We start from the raw sequence: 15,452 nt of genomic DNA on the forward strand, positions 1-15,452 counted from the left end.
ATAATTATCTTATAATTTTTTCTTTTTTAAAAAAATCAACTAATTATTTTCTTAGTTTTTTCTTTTTTTTGTTCAAGCTGAATATTTTTTTAATACATCTTATATTAATGAAATTATGTATATCAATAATTATTAATAATAAAATTGAGTGGAACCGCGCCGTTATTATACTTGTATTCTTTGATTGCACAACATTGTTTGGGACTGTTATGATCACAAGGCGCTGTGTGCTCACTGCCTTGACCGACCACCATGAAAAAGCTATTTGGGAGGGACAAAGGCAAGGTACTGTCAAGCGCGATTCTAATGACCATCATCATGCTCACGAAACCCAGGACCTGCCCACTGCCCTTCCAGCAGCTGCACAACCCGCACCGATGAGCACACCAATACATCAACAATTTGCCACACGTCCAACGAGCAATACTGCAGACGAGGAACGATGGGAGGTCGTCGAGCAACATACCCCACCAGTCACCGGACCGGATCCTAGCCCTACACGCTCTCCATCGCCATACACCACCGCTAAGCCACCTTCATCGCAAACTCTGCGCAAGAAGACACCCCCAGTGCTTGGCATCTTACATTCTCTCGATCCTGTGCAGCAGGCTAGCGCTGTCGGTCATGTTCGCAATCGGTCGGAAGAGCGGATAGCGGAGAACGGGAATCGGGAGAAGGGCAAAGGATTCTGGGGTCGAGAGAAGGAACGAGTAGATTTAGAGAAGAAAGAGCGGAGGGACGATGACAACGAACTAACTCGCAAGATCGGTGGATTCCGAAAGGATTTTTGGGTGAACTATGCTGACTGCTCGTAGGTTTCCTGACTGCAACTGCCTCCGAAGACTGGACTTTGGTTCTCGATGTCTGCGACCATGCCTCATCAAGCGAGACTGCCGCAAAAGAGGCAGTGCGTGCCCTTCGTCGCGAATTTAAATATGGAGAACCTGCGGCGCAACTGGCGGCTGCAAGGGTCGTTCTTTTGCTGTCCCAGACTGCTTCTTACATTGATCTGGTCTACAGTTATGGGCCATCATGCTGCGCAACTCATCCGATGTCTTTATCTCTCAGTGCACCTCTCGCAAGTTTTTGGACACAATCGAAGACCTTCTCACTTCATCCCGCATCTCACCCGTTGTTCGCGAACGTGTTATGGATGTCCTCGCCGCCGCTGCGTATGCCAGCGGATCAAGTGCGTTCAACATGCTACCCTAAAGTAGTTTTTTTAACGACTAGCTAGAGAAGGACTCGGGTTTCCGTGGGCTTTGGAGGCGCGTCAAGCCCAAGGACAAACCTGAGGAGGGAGTCCCATTTGACACTGAAGACGCCATGTTCAATCCACCACTCTCGAGTAGTAGAGCTGGCAACTACGAAGTGCCACCAGTCGTAACCTACCATGACGCAACACCTCTGGTGTCCGAAGCCCCGCTTCCCGTCTCTAAACGAAAGCGCAAAACAAGTGAAAAGAAGCCCTCAGGGGAACCAAGACAACACCGTGAACATCGACATAGGATCATACCTCCAGACGAAGATATGCGCCGCTTATTCCAGGAGTGTCGAATAGGCGTGGGAAATGCTACGTTGCTCAACGAAGCCCTCACAATGGCAACACCAGAAGACCTTCGAACCGATGTGATAACAGTGAGTTGATCTCGAATATTATAACAACGACAGACTGATGATAGTGACAGGAATTCCACCGGAAATGCATGGATTCGCAGGAACTTATATTCACCCAGATTCCTTGGGCATCTGCTGGTGCGGAGCGGAGTCGTGTCGCTAGAGATCAGCAGGAGATCGATAGAAAGCGCAAGAATAGTGGAAACACATTAATCCTGGACAACGATAGCCAAGGAGACCTCACAGTCCCTCCTTCAACACGCGAAGAAGAATTGCTGGGTGAACTTTTAGCTGCAAATGAACTACTTCTTGAGGCGCTCAAACAATACGATGATCTGAAGCGCGTTGCAGAAGAACGTCAAGCAGAAGACCGGAGTCGCAAGGACACAAAGATGGGCTCCAGAGTACACTCTTGTCTTCTCCTTCTCATCTGTCTCTCAACTGGGCCCTTAGGAGCGACAATTTCTGAGCGAAGACGGAATGTTGATCGCAGACCGTGGTGGTGGAAGCTCTTCGCGACCAGGCTCACCATCACCCTTCGATCCTATTACGCATCAACAAACATTGGCACCTCCTCCAGCAGCGCCGCATGGGCCACGTTCCCCGGGGATTAATACGTCACGGGCTCCTTCACCAGCTCAAGAACTGATAAACGGGTTGGGTGGACTCCAGGTTGGAAACGCTCGAAGCTCTATGGATGATCAACAGCTTTATTTCGATGATGGAGAAGAGGGAGATGAGAAACCACTGCAACCCAGTGCCAAAGCACTTGGGAAGCGACGTGTTGTGGTGGACGAACCAGAATCGGGCTCGGAAGGTGGGACATACCAGTTGGGAGGAGGGAGCGAAATTGACGAGGACCGACTGTCGGAATCGGATGATGAAGATACCCCCTCTCGCATGTGGCAACGAGCACATCATCCGGTGCAACACTATGTTTATGATGCAGTGGCGGAGCGTGCCCAGCAGAGGCTCATGGTTAATGGTGTACATTGATTTCGCATGTAGCAGCATTATTTATTACATCACACCATCAGATCATCAAGGAGCAACCAACGACGTCATTGACTCCCTTCTTCCTTTTTCTCCATGTCCATACGAGACGTTCGAAATCCGTACGAGCTCCGTTTCAAGCTCCCGACGCGTCGTTTATCCTCAGCAGCTATCTGTTCGAATGTGCTTGGGAAGTTGCCAACAAGGTTGGCGGGATTTACACCGTCATTCGAACCAAAGTGCCAGTGACTGTGAACGAGTATGGTGACCGCTATTGTCTTATCGGCCCACTCTCCTACAAGACGGCCCCAATGGAAGTTGAAGCAGAAGAGCCAACCGATCCACATCTTGCGGCCACTCTCGAATCCATGAGGGCGCAGGGTGTCAAAGCTCTCTATGGACGATGGTTGATCGAAGGCGCGCCGCATGTCCTTCTCTTTGACACTGGTTCTATGTACAGTCGTCTCGACGAGTGGAAAGGAGATCTATGGAACCTTGCTGGAATTCCTTCACCCCCAAATGATCATGAAACCAACGAAACAATCGTATTTGGTTACATCGTCGCTTGGTTTCTCGGCGACTACGTCTCTCGTCAACTAACCACAGCTGTCGTCGCCCACTTCCATGAATGGCAGGTTGGCGTCGCTATTCCATTGTGCCGAAAGCGTCACATCGACGTTACAACTGTCTTCACCACTCATGCAACTCTGCTTGGCCGATATCTTTGTGCGGGAAGCGTAGACTTCTACAACAACTTGCAGTACTTCGATGTGGACCACGAAGCAGGGAAACGTGGCATATACCACCGTTACTGTATCGAACGCAGTGCCACTCATTGCGCGGATGTTTTTACCACTGTCTCCCACATCACGGCATACGAAGCTGAACATCTTCTCAAACGCAAGCCTGATGGAGTGGTTCCCAATGGCCTCAATGTTGTCAAATTTCAGGCGATGCACGAATTCCAGAACCGTCATGCAACCTCGAAAGCCAAAATCGACGAATTTGTTCGTGGCCATTTCTATGGCCACTATGATTTTGATCTAGATAATACCCTTTATGTCAGCTTTCTCCTCCGCTCACTCCTTTGAGATCTAACGAGAATGCAGATGTTCACAGCCGGGCGGTATGAATACCGAAACAAGGGTGTTGATATGTTCATCGAATCTCTCGCACGACTAAATTATAGGCTTCAAAAAGCGTGAGCCACTTCCTCTTATATCTTATGTTTTCTCAGCTTATCAACAGCGATTCTACGATGACTGTGGTCGCGTTTATCATCATGCCTGCCGCATCGCACAGCTACACAGTTGAAGCCCTGAAGGGCCAAGCCGTAACCAAGCAGCTTCGGGATACCGTCAGTGAGATTCAAAATCGTATTGGCGCACGTCTTTTTGAGACTGCGGCCCGATTTCAAGGGTATGTGTGTTATTCGTCAAGATCAGTAACTGTAACTGTATTCCAGGGACTCTTCTGCACCACTTCCGAATATTGCATCACTTCTCTCTGAGGAAGACTTGGTCCATCTGAAGCGTCGCATTTTCGCCCTCAAGCGCAACAGCCTTCCCCCTGTCACTACACACAATATGGCGGACGATGCCAACGACCCAATATTAAACCAGGTAAGACTGTTGGCAAACATGTTCTCAATCATTGTTCATCCACGTAATAGATTCGCCGCGTCCGACTTTTCAACTCATCCTCAGATCGTGTTAAGATAGTGTTCCATCCTGACTTTCTGAATAGCTCTAACCCCATTCTGGGGCTTGATTACGAAGAGTTTGTGCGAGGGACACATTTGGGGGTGTTTCCCAGTTACTATGAGCCATGGGGCTACACACCCGCCGAATGTACCGTGGTCGGTCTTGTACACATTGCTCTACTCACTCTTCTCACCTTGGTGCAAGATGGGCATTCCTTCCATTACCACCAACTTATCGGGATTCGGCTGCTTCATGGCTGATCTAATAGAACGTCCACAGGATGAAGGATGCTACATTGTCGATCGACGGTCCAAATCGGTGGAAGATTCAGTTCAACAACTGACCGACTATATGTTCGCCTTCACCAGCAAAACGCGACGACAACGAATAAATCAAGTGAGAAACCCTGAATGACAATATGTCGATTCGTTCAACTGTTCTTACTTAGCGCAATCGCGTTGAACGCCTGTCCCCTCTGTTGGACTGGAAGAACCTGGGCATTGAATATAGCAAGTCGCGTCAATTAGCCCTCAGACGTGCTTATCCCGACGCCTTCAACGCGGACGAAAATCAAGACGAAGATAGTGATTATTTCTCACGTGAACGGCAAGGCTGGATGGCATCCAGTGTCCCCGCAAGTCCTCGTATCCGCGGTACAGCCACTCCAGGTGATATTGCAACATTGACAGAGGAGGTTTGGAGTCCAATCTCACTATTCATTCATTCACTCTTTCTAGATGCAAAGGCTGCAAACCAGCGACTACAATGGGTACAACTGGCCCGGTGGGCACGAGGAGGAGGATTCATATCCATTGTGAGTCATGCCAATATCACACTGCAAACGGATTTTACAAATTCATGCAGCCCCCTGGTCATGAAAGTTCGTAGTCGAGCGGGAAGCGTCATCAGTGGGGCAAGCACACCTGGAGGAGGTACTTTCCGCAGCCTAAGCGAAGGAGATCTGGCGCGAGCAGACGCCGCGCTCAGTAGGGTAAACCAACAAGAAAACGGGAGTACGAATGGACAGTGAGGGCATGTAGAATTTGTGCACAGATTTTGATGGTTGGCAAATAGAAACAGAGCAAGCAAGTGGATGGAATGCGTCTACAACTTGGGTTTAATACAGATAACACAGGCAGCGTTCATCGATGGATAGGTCAGTCAGTGAGAGCCACCACGAAGGGCTAGGACAAGATGCAGAACAGCCCCCGCGATGATATTCGCCTCTTTCGCAGTCTTGTCATCCTGCCTAGAGACGTGGTCAACACATCGCCTTCAGATACAATTTCGCCACTCACAATTGGCGCCCTGAGAAGATGAGTCGTTGCTGTGGTGGGGGAACTCCAGATTGCTCCTCTACTTTCTCTTTGATACGAGTTATCTGTTCCACGCGTCAGTCGGCGCAACGCGAGCGATGGCCAATTAAACCTTATCGTCGGGGTCGATGTCAAGCTCAATCTAAGAGTGAAATCAGAAAGCAAATCGGTGCGATTAAGGGAACGGACCTCTTTCCCGGTCAGAGTCTGCGAGGCGTTCAAGAGACAGGGATGAAGAAGAGGAGAATGCACACCTTGACTTTGATGAGCATGGTAGTGGTGGAATGACAAGACGCGTTTGGGTTGACTCAGCATATGACAGTACTCCCAGTTGGGTCAAGTCTTATATTTATGATTCGACTACTGTTGTTCTAATGATGCTCGTCATGTACGTCTGCTTCCAAAACCTCTAAAAAGGCCTCTGCGCCACCGTCCGAGATGGGCGCCGACGCCTTGATGTCGGCGGTAGAAGTTGCGGGTTCGCTGGAGTCGTATTCGGACAGTTCAGACGCAAGGTCAGTCGGGAGGGCAGGAGCTTTGGGGGTCGGTGGTAATGTGTACGCTTTTACAACACCCACATGGGCATCTTTGGCCTGTTTGAAGTCAATTTTATCGAAAATGGTGCGTTGACGTAGTTGCGCACGGCAATAGGCGCCTTGTAGAGTTTTATCTCCTTAAGATACAAGTCTTGCACGATGTCTGGGACTCTCGTCAGCAGGGAGAAAGAGGCCGCTGGCTATAATGATAGAAACCTTTGCGAGCAACGACAGAGGAGGAGAAGGAACGGGAGATAGTGGTTATGCGACTCTGGAGAGATATTAGAGCAGAGAGTGAGGAGTCCAAGTTGACGCACGACGCCAGCAGCTCTCCGCAGAACGGCGGACATGGTCAAAGGGAAATCAAGTGTAACAAAATTGTGACACCATCTCATTCACAACAACATGCTGGCCCGCATCTCAACCCAACGTCTTGCACGACTCTCTGTCAACGCGGTGCGATTCAGTAGCGGTAATGCCGGAAGCGTAAGCTCCGGTAGTAAAGGGTTCAAGTACGAGTTGCCAAACAGCCTACAGCTGAAAAAGTTCACTCATAGCTTGTTCTAGAGACAAGGAAAACGCGCAAGAAGGTGTGGAAAACAAACGTGATCATGCAGGTCCCAATACTGAGCCTAACAGCTGAATATGCTCGTCGCCATGAACAGGAACAACTGCAAAAACTGAGAGCGGAGGTATGTTTTCCGGTTCAACGCTTCGCAAACGACTTAGTTGATAATAATGTAGATTGAACGCAAGAAGACGGAATTGGTTAGAGTACCACCTTCATCTTTCTTACCACTCTCAAACTGCCGCAGGAGCAACTAGAGAAGGAGCACAAAGCGGAATTGCAAAAAGCCGGTAAAGCCTAGTGTCAGTCTAGAAAGTTCGATGCAACTACAAGTACAAATGCAAAGGACCCAAAAATGCGAATTAGCGATTATAATATCATACTTCCTGCTCATAAGCGTCGTCCCACGCCACATTCCCATCCTCCTCTTTATCACTCGCCTCTTCGGGTTCCTCCTCCAAATCTGCCATTTGGGAACTGTTTCGCTTGGCCTTTGTCGGCGACCCTGCACCGACGGTTCCAGCTTCTTCGATTAGAAGCATGCCTTCACTGTCGCTCTTGTCTTTGTCGTCAAACGTATATAACCCATCTTCTTTGTCGTCCCAAGTGGGCATCTCGGGTTCAAGAAGAGTCTTCAGTGCATCGTAGTTGATACGCTTACTGTATTTGCTGCTCTTGGTTATAAGTGTCTTGACAGACTCGGCCGCTGTCCGCCCAGTGGGATTTGACGTATCGCGGGGTGCAACGGGCTCGGTTTTCCGTCGCTAAAGAGGAGATGAATCAAAAATTAGATGACCAAATGGGAAGCTGACCTTCTTGGCTTTGGGTTTTGGATCATCGTTTCCCCTCGCTGGCATGATTTGAATATTTAATGGTCAAGATAGCTGTGGTACATACCAGCAAGGGCCTCCAGATAATCCTTATTCAATTCCACCCAGACGCGCTCTTTGATCTTGACCTCATCATCCGTGAGAATGAATCGATTCAACTCGTCCTCATCGAGCCCTGTCAACTCATCGACAACACTGTTTTCTATCTCAGCAAGGCGGCGATCGTGAGCCTCGTCGAGGGCAGATGAGAGCATTACACCCTGCGAGCTTTCAAGATAGCCAGCAACGTCTCGTGTAAGAGTTTCGGAGAGAGAAATCTCTATTGGCGGTAATGAAGCAGCCTGCGTTTGGTCGAATGCTGTTAATGCTGGGTGCTGTCCAGGATCAACAATACTGGCATGCGCATCGGGTTCAATGGCGGTTTCTGCGCCAGGAATTGATGGGTCGAGAGTACCGATCAAGATACCTTGGTTCAAAATGGCGGGATCAAGAGGATGTCGGGAAGTAGGCTCGGGAGATTCCTGTAGGGGTTCTTCATCCTTCTCATTGCGTTTGCGTTTCCCCTTTATCTTGCTCTTTTTGCTCTTGCTCGAGATGACCTCAGTGTCTGAATTGTCCGCTTTTGGCTCCTCTTTGGCCAATCGCTCGGCTTCCTCCTTCTCTTTGTTGCGAGTGTAAGCCGGGGGGTCCACCTCCTCGTCGAGCCATACGCTTCGGAAGTCGGCGAGAGTCAGCGCACCACTTGGGGTGTTTTTGAATTCCTCTAGACGTTTCTTGAGCGTAGTGTCAGCGATTTTGACTACCTGAACGATCTCCTCAACAGAGCGGCGAAAGTTATTCATACGCGCGGCAAGGAGAAGAGCAGCACCACAGATCCCAGCCGGGCGTCGACCTCGAGTCATCCAATCACGATCGAACCGCTGCACAAGACGGACGGCATCCAGAGAAACCTTAGGTGTCTCGTCGCCGAATTCTAGTAGAGCAGCAAAACGCGAGATAAAATGTGACGGGTCCACCAGAGGCAGCTTGAGATTCAAAGTTTGTACCAGCTGAAGATAGGTGTGACCGAGCTCGAACACATTGACCTATTATTATTAGTTTAGAGAAGCAGTATTGAAGCCACGGCCCTACCTGAAGAAGGTCCGAGAAGTCGATGAGCATGTGAGTGTGCGTATCTTTCTGTCGACAAGCGATATAGAGGCAGACAGCGACCACATTCATACTTTTACGACCTTTGGTAAACTTGTGTTCGACGGCAAGCGTGTACATTCGTAATGCAGCATTTGAGATAACTTCGCTCAGTCTCAGAACTGACGAGATCATATTGATTTTCTTGGAAGCTAGTCTCGTCGTTAATTCGGCCCTTTAAGCATATTATTGCTCTCCATACCATTTTCAATCGTCTGGGCGCGTGAATCACCGTTCCCCCGATTTCCATATGGACCGCTCATTCGAGCATGAGCTATTGGACTTAGTTTTCCATTGTGCTAGACACAAACAACTCACTAGCTCCCTGGGCTACGAAGGAGCCTTGGACCATGGCACCTCCGGAGGAAGTCTCCCCAAATGTCACTTCACTGACTATTGCATTCTCCTCGATGACCATGCCACAGTTGACGCAGACGCCATTTCCTGCAGCTAGGTCATATTCAAGCACAGTTCCTCCACAATCGCGACAAGACGGCTATAAATCATTAGACAGAGAGCTGGATAAATAATGGGTCTCTTACCATGTGCTGGGACCCTCAGAGGATAGCAAGACGCCGCTCAGACGCGTGCCGCGTCGGTGGTCAAAAGGAGGGGATATACTTGCGTGATCGTAATGACTCACGGTATGATGCGATCGGTTGATCTAATTTGAACTGATGTATGAGCTTGCCATTGCTGCAATTATGACTACCAAACGAATGCCCCAAAAAGCAGCCTCTGTCGTGTGATTGCAAATTTCCTGCCATTGTCCATTGACCTGCTGTTAAGACACCAAGTTGAAGTTGATTGACCAAAACCCTAGCACTGGCTACCAGCTACAAGTAAAGAATAACGATACAGAGGGGGGATGGATATAAAGGCATCTACGACACTGCGTAGTCAAAATGTGTGGATAGTATTCGAAGGGATGAAGACCAAGCTTAGAGGGCCATAGCCAGTGCACCAATAGCTACGAGACCCAACGTGGTACTGGCAGAGCGGCCAAGGGCTGCATTAGGAGTAGTCGAAGGTCTAGAAACCCGTGAGGGGGGACAAAAATGAGAAGGTATACAACATACGCCGGAGACCGCGATGCGGACGCAGGCGCTGAGGTAGCGGCCGACGCATTTCCAGATGCACTGGGTAACGATGCAGTGGCGGAGAATTCGGCGCCTTTTGCGGAGACGAGGGTGACATGCTACTCATACTTATTAGAACAACAATTACATCAGCCAATCGTTGACGTACAACAGCAAGGCAGAGCTGGTAGGCGCCCTCGATGGCGGTGGCCAGGTCTTGCCCTTTGCACGCGTTTTGTATGCAGGTGAACGTGGATTGAACAAAGACCGAGTTGTTACAGAGGCAGGTGTTGTCCCCCGCTTTGCAAGTATCGAGGTTCGGATGAGCCAGGCAATCCTGGCTACAATCTGGGAAACCCGGAAATTGACGACGAGTGACGGTGCTCGCAGCAGTGGCGGCAAAGAGGGAAAAGAGGGCAGCAGCAGCGGTGAAGCGCATTGTGCAGGAGGATGGTCGTCGCAGGAAGGACAGTGAGGTTAGTAACTCGAGGAGTTGCTGAAGACCATCCAAACGAGGGCTAGCTCTTTATACGCAAAAAACTGTGGGCGTCCGCCTATCAGCATCAGAAAAAGATGCCATTGTCTCTTGTGCCATGTATGAGAGTGCCATTATTCTTGAATACATTCTTCCAACATTCTTCTGTCGTCCATTCTTCGAAAACGGCATTGTCCAACCGACACAAGCTAGTGGACAAATTGGGAATGACAGTGAAGTTGATCGCTCCCATGCTTGCTGATGCGTCACATACAGTGTGACGCATCAGCTTGCTAACATCACGTGAAGATAACATCCCAAAAATCGTTTCTCCTCCTCTGACGTCCCTGCAAGAATGGTGTGTCTAGTTCGGTATTTCGCTACGCCTCAGTATCTGACACTCATCAGGCCCCCACCCAAAAGAAAAAGGTCGGAAGATACGCTGGCACGCAGCAGCTGGGCTGACTTGACACAGACTGGCGGCAAGCGTTCAGCCCTGAAGGATGTTGTAACGCGGGAATATACAATCCACCTCCACAAACGTGTACATGGGCGTAGTTTCAAGAAGAGGGCACCATGGGCCATAAAATCGGTTGTCGACTTCGCTCAAAAAGCGATGGGAACCACGGATGTTCGCCTGGACCCAGCACTGAACGCTCAGATTTGGGCTCGCGGTATCAAGAGCGTTCCGCATCGACTTCGGGTGAAACTTGAGCGTACGTGGCCATTTACTATCTTAATTCGAATCCTTATACGCCATGATAGGCAAGCGTAACGACGAGGAGAACGCGAAAGAGAAGCTCTTCACTTATGCGTCCTATGTGCCTGTCACGTCCTTTCACGGGCTGCAAACTACTGTAGCCGACACGGAGTAGATGCCTTTTTCTGTCAGTTCAACATGTATGAACTATGCTATGCGATCATATCGAGCCTTTTTCGTGTCGGTCAAAGAACGGAAGTGTTTCGTGGTGGGTATACGACACAATCGGCAGTAGGTGAAGTAAGTATATAGTATCCAGACGAAGAGTATCCAAACAAGAAATTTCAAAAGCAGTAGTGCTTGCAAACCCTTCATCGGCGGGTAGTTCCTCGTCCATAACCAACCTGAAGATTGTCCAACTCCGCTTCTAATTGCTTGATTGCACTGTGCGCAAGTTCAAGATCCTTGTTGAGGCGGTCGCGCTCGGCAATGAGCTTCAAATATTATCAGCTTTGGTTTGCCCAACGATTTGGTGAACGCACATGTTGTTCCCATTGCCTGAACCGGGACTCTTCAGATTTGACCTGCTCGGTAAAGCGCTTCCGCAACTGCTCCTCTTCCTCTTTGAACTTGGGATTGTCCGTCTTCTTCACCTTGGGTTCCCCGAACTTGCGGGTTTCCATTTGTGACTGGCGGTAGTTCTCGTAGTGCGCCTCTTCGGTGGTCGAGATGAGATCAAGCATATGCGTACGAATCAACAACGACCGGAGTTTCTTGAAATCGCAATGATTTTCATTTTCAACTTGATATCCGTTTAGCCAGCGAGAATGAAAACAAAATACGGCGCATACCCTCAGCGACACCCCACAGATACTCGCGGCCTTTGACGACACGACCGTCAGGAGTCTTGACATCCTCGGTTGAACCAATGATGGAAAATGGGATGGCATCCGTTAGAGTACGCGCAAGTTCAGCACTCTCATCATCCGCCTCCACCGGTGGGGTGTATATGCGGATATTTTGGGCAGCGATGACTTCGCGAATCTGGAAGGCAAGGTGAGCATGAGACAAAGCTTGAGGCAAACCCTCAACGTGACACCTACGCGTTGCTTGAATGTGAAAAGATCATTTTGCGTCAGAGTGTCCGCCTTTGCGACAACGGGAATCAAGTTGACACGGGTACCGAGACGCTTCATAATCTCAATATCAAGGGGTTTCAACCTGCAACGAGTTTAAACAAGTCGAAAGAAAAATGAGGGAGCAGTACGTGTGTCCTGTCGGTCGGATAAAGTAGAGACAAGCATGGACACGAAGGTCGGTCTTTTCGGCACGCTGTGGCTGCTGCTCCTGACGCATATATGCCTCATGCTGGTCGTCGATGAATTCCACGATAGGGGACCAAGAATCGCGGTTGTTGACATAGTCACCAAAGCCAGGTGTGTCGATGACAGTGAGCTTGACCTTGAATTGCTTCTCCTCTAGCTCTGCCTTGATGATTTCGACTTCAGTCAGCTTGTCCAGCTGCTTAACGTGGCGTTTGGAGTAGTTCTTGGCCGGGGAAAGCTCCGTCGAGAAAAGCGTGTTAATGAGCGTCGTTTTGCCAAGCCCGGACTCGCCTAAGTACTGTAAGAGAGAGGGTGCGTGAAAAAGAGAGATACAAACCGACTACCATGATAGTGAAATGCGCCCCACGTTTTGCAACAATTTTATGTTTCTGACCAGTGGGTGAGAGGAGTGTGGTCATGAAGGGACTGTTATTTACTTGGTTGGGTAGGTTTGCAATACCAATGCCGTCCACTATGGGGGCGAGGGAAGCCATGGGAACCGGAAAGAGTGGTAGGGAATGGGATGGAATCGAAAGAGGGTAAGAAAGAGGCCCTGTCACGATAATGTCACAGGCGTGATGTAGAATGTGCCGAACTTACAATTGGGACGCACAAAGCTAATAAGTAATAAAGTTAGCTGATAGGGACTTGGCAGAGTGCCAATATCTGAATCCTCAGGCCTAGTTAATTAGACCAAGTTGCACGAATGATCGTGAAGAGTCTTCTGGTTTCCTTGTCAATGGGTTCATCAACCACCAACACCAACCATGCTCTTCGATCCGCCCTCTGGTCGTCGTGTGTCGTTGAAATCGATAGAAAGCAGACGATATGACCTCAAACAAAAAAAAAACGATATGGAGCAGGCCAGGGTCCGAGACTGGATTGGCTTTGGTTTGCAAGCACTGATTGATTGTCGAGGCTGTGAAACAAAGGAAAATCGTATTGCCCAATGGACGCTCAGCTGGATAATAATCAATGAAGCTATGTGTGTAAGGAGCAATAATGGCCCTGGTTTCGAGCGAGGAGTGAGTATCCATTGTCCGATCATTTCTCGGATCAACAATCGGAAGTACCTTTTGTCATCCCCATGTTTCTCGACGAATGGTTCTCAACACTTTCACTCATTTTTGGGGGTTGCTGTAGGTGTGTGCATATATAATGAGTTGGTGACCATCCAACGTCTATCTGATTTAGCAATGCAGTTACCCTTGAGCAGCTGACCTCGACCTATCCACTTTCTGGCACTCTCATAACTTTTTCCCAATTTCTACTCGTTTCCGTTTATGGTTTGTACTCAAACATCTCTTGGAGTCAGGGCTATCCCACACTCCGGCCACGACACATCCCTTTGATAGGCTACGCTGTGCAAGTCATCATATTTTATATCGTCTCCCTCCTCAACAACGCGGCATTTTCCTTTAACGTTCCTATGTCGGTGCATATCATCTTCAGAAGTGCTGGACTTGTCATAAGCATGCTCTTTGGATGGGCTATCAGTGGCAAAAGGTTGAACAATTCTTACTTACTTCCACAAACGACCTCTGAACTTGATCGTCCAGATATACCACTGGGCAAATATTCTCGGTTTTCTTGGTTACCGTCGGTGTGATGCTCACAACAATATCAGCTGTTGACCAAGAGCTCCCCGTTACAAGTCCCTCTATGAGCAAATATATCCAAGGGATTCTAGTCCTTACCCTCGCTCTCGTGCTTTCTGGAGCATTAGGTCTTATCCAAGACCGAATATACTCGAAATATGGACGAGAAGCTTCGACATGGCAGGAATCGATGTTTTATCTTCATGCCTTGGCTCTTCCTTTGTTCTTTTTTATGAAAAAAGACATATCAATGCAGTTTTCTGTCATCTCGTCGGGGCCTCGCACCACATTATTACCCTTGCCAAAGTGGATCGCCGATCTACCTGGCTTCCGACAAGGTGTATTCCTCCATCTTCAGCCCGATCAAGCGTCGCTTCTCCTCCATCTGCCCAAACCATACATTACCCTACTTCTCAACACCTTAACCCAACTCATTTGTGTCGCAGGTGTACACAGACTCACCACTCGCCTCAGCGCTCTCACTGTTACACTGGTCCTGGCTGTTCGCAAAGCCACTAGCCTACTCATCAGCGTGTTGGTCTTGGCGGAAAGTCCAACTGTGAATCACCGCCCAATGTGGAGTGGAGGGGCTTTGGTTCTCTTTGGTACAGTGATTTACTCGATCTTCACAAGCAGAAATCAGAGTAACGTGCGGAAACTGAAGACCAATTAGGCCTAGAAAAAATCTTGCCGATTTTACCAAGTAAAATACACCCTCGAATACATGGAGTTTTATACGATCAGTCCTGCCATTCGGAACCCAGCTTTCGACATCAGCAGGTAACGAAATTGAGTCTTAATGGCCGCAGCAGTCATAACAGGTGGTGGAACTCCTGGAGTAGCACACGTGAATCTTGAGCAAGTAAAGACGAGGGACCGCGTACTCCTGCTGAGATTCAAAACAACAGTCTTTACAGACGACCCGCCCGCACCCACCCATCCCTTCTTCTTCACCTGGCTTCTTGCGTTTCGCATTGCTGCTATCTAAGTTGGTATTGGTGAGAGCCAGGATAGACTTCTTTGGGCTGTGCATCGGGCTCGAGGTGGGAGTAGGTGTCCAAGACAACTGGGGAGTTGGTGGTGGTGAATGGACGGCCGCAGTACAAGTTCGAGAGCAAATCTAAATCATATGACGCGAAACTATAGAGGAGAAACTCTCAGAGACGCACAATGCAAGTCGCATGACCACAACGAGGGCAACTCAGTGAGCCAATAACCGTGCGGTGGCACGATGAACAGGTCAATCCTAATGTCTTAGTCGAGGGCAGATCCGAGTTTGAATAGGGGCGACTTTGAGAAGAGTTCACTCGTCGCCGTTTCGCAGGTGGTCGTGAGTCACGCGTCATGGTGAGAACAAACGTTTTTGTCGATCAGAGTTGGATGAGTCATATCTATTACGCGTGTCAGTTTATGGAACGGACTGGCACGTGTGCGCGACTGGTCGCAGATTAACGATTGGCAAACAGTTCCAAAGGACCAAAACTCTTTCCGCTCGTTGCCCGGCATAAATACTCAACATATGTC

General features: G+C 49.1%; 8 protein-coding genes across 8 annotated transcripts; 3 read left to right on the forward strand and 5 right to left on the reverse strand.

Annotated features, from left to right (window-relative positions):
• Positions 1 to 252: 252 nt before the first annotated feature.
• Positions 253 to 5,343, forward strand: MIND_01253000 (Glycogen [starch] synthase; the record flags this gene model as incomplete). The annotated part of the gene is made up of 16 exons (XM_037369015.1): positions 253 to 285; positions 336 to 768; positions 816 to 970; positions 1,021 to 1,189; positions 1,238 to 1,638; positions 1,689 to 2,021; positions 2,071 to 2,604; positions 2,655 to 3,671; positions 3,720 to 3,811; positions 3,859 to 4,029; positions 4,076 to 4,232; positions 4,283 to 4,468; positions 4,518 to 4,709; positions 4,762 to 5,007; positions 5,051 to 5,127; positions 5,178 to 5,343. The coding sequence occupies 16 exons, from the start codon at positions 253 to 255 to the stop codon at positions 5,341 to 5,343; spliced, it is 4,362 nt and encodes a 1,453-aa protein (XP_037214221.1).
• Positions 5,344 to 6,000: 657 nt separating this feature from the next.
• Positions 6,001 to 6,533, reverse strand: MIND_01253100 (uncharacterized protein; the record flags this gene model as incomplete). The annotated part of the gene is made up of 4 exons (XM_037369016.1): positions 6,483 to 6,533; positions 6,382 to 6,436; positions 6,273 to 6,328; positions 6,001 to 6,222 (listed from the first exon to the last, which is right to left on the reverse strand). Exons 1-4 carry the CDS (start codon positions 6,513 to 6,515, stop codon positions 6,001 to 6,003), a joined length of 366 nt encoding a protein of 121 aa, XP_037214222.1. The 5' UTR covers positions 6,516 to 6,533.
• Positions 6,534 to 7,110: 577 nt separating this feature from the next.
• On the reverse strand, positions 7,111 to 9,296 carry MIND_01253200 (BRF1-domain-containing protein; the record flags this gene model as incomplete). The annotated part of the gene is made up of 7 exons (XM_037369017.1): positions 7,111 to 7,497; positions 7,546 to 7,583; positions 7,631 to 8,648; positions 8,695 to 8,903; positions 8,954 to 9,025; positions 9,070 to 9,247; positions 9,294 to 9,296. The coding sequence occupies 7 exons, from the start codon at positions 9,294 to 9,296 to the stop codon at positions 7,111 to 7,113; spliced, it is 1,905 nt and encodes a 634-aa protein (XP_037214223.1).
• Positions 9,297 to 9,692: 396 nt separating this feature from the next.
• MIND_01253300 (CFEM domain-containing protein) lies at positions 9,693 to 10,269 on the reverse strand (the record flags this gene model as incomplete). Its single annotated transcript, XM_037369018.1, has 3 exons — positions 9,693 to 9,783; positions 9,831 to 9,949; positions 10,000 to 10,269. 3 exons carry the CDS (start codon positions 10,267 to 10,269, stop codon positions 9,693 to 9,695), a joined length of 480 nt encoding a protein of 159 aa, XP_037214224.1.
• A 391-nt stretch (positions 10,270 to 10,660) lies between these two features.
• On the forward strand, positions 10,661 to 11,180 carry MIND_01253400 (60S ribosomal protein; the record flags this gene model as incomplete). The annotated part of the gene is made up of 4 exons (XM_037369019.1): positions 10,661 to 10,663; positions 10,714 to 10,734; positions 10,781 to 11,021; positions 11,071 to 11,180. The coding sequence occupies 4 exons, from the start codon at positions 10,661 to 10,663 to the stop codon at positions 11,178 to 11,180; spliced, it is 375 nt and encodes a 124-aa protein (XP_037214225.1).
• Positions 11,181 to 11,376: 196 nt separating this feature from the next.
• On the reverse strand, positions 11,377 to 12,824 carry MIND_01253500 (Septin-type G domain-containing protein; the record flags this gene model as incomplete). Its single annotated transcript, XM_037369020.1, has 6 exons — positions 11,377 to 11,499; positions 11,548 to 11,807; positions 11,857 to 12,049; positions 12,109 to 12,226; positions 12,273 to 12,621; positions 12,668 to 12,824. The coding sequence occupies 6 exons, from the start codon at positions 12,822 to 12,824 to the stop codon at positions 11,377 to 11,379; spliced, it is 1,200 nt and encodes a 399-aa protein (XP_037214226.1).
• Positions 12,825 to 13,097: 273 nt separating this feature from the next.
• Positions 13,098 to 14,601, forward strand: MIND_01253600 (UDP-xylose and UDP-N-acetylglucosamine transporter; the record flags this gene model as incomplete). The annotated part of the gene is made up of 3 exons (XM_037369021.1): positions 13,098 to 13,473; positions 13,533 to 13,836; positions 13,890 to 14,601. The coding sequence occupies 3 exons, from the start codon at positions 13,098 to 13,100 to the stop codon at positions 14,599 to 14,601; spliced, it is 1,392 nt and encodes a 463-aa protein (XP_037214227.1).
• Positions 14,602 to 14,724: 123 nt separating this feature from the next.
• MIND_01253700 (uncharacterized protein) lies at positions 14,725 to 15,286 on the reverse strand (the record flags this gene model as incomplete). Its single annotated transcript, XM_037369022.1, has 3 exons — positions 15,098 to 15,286; positions 14,813 to 15,048; positions 14,725 to 14,761 (listed from the first exon to the last, which is right to left on the reverse strand). Exons 1-3 carry the CDS (start codon positions 15,272 to 15,274, stop codon positions 14,725 to 14,727), a joined length of 450 nt encoding a protein of 149 aa, XP_037214228.1. The 5' UTR covers positions 15,275 to 15,286.
• Positions 15,287 to 15,452: the final 166 nt, after the last annotated feature.

Source organism: Mycena indigotica (assembly GCF_014461135.1).
Source record: "Mycena indigotica strain 171206Taipei chromosome Unknown Mind.scaff0013, whole genome shotgun sequence".
Classification (NCBI taxonomy): Eukaryota; Fungi; Basidiomycota; class Agaricomycetes; order Agaricales; family Mycenaceae; genus Mycena; species Mycena indigotica.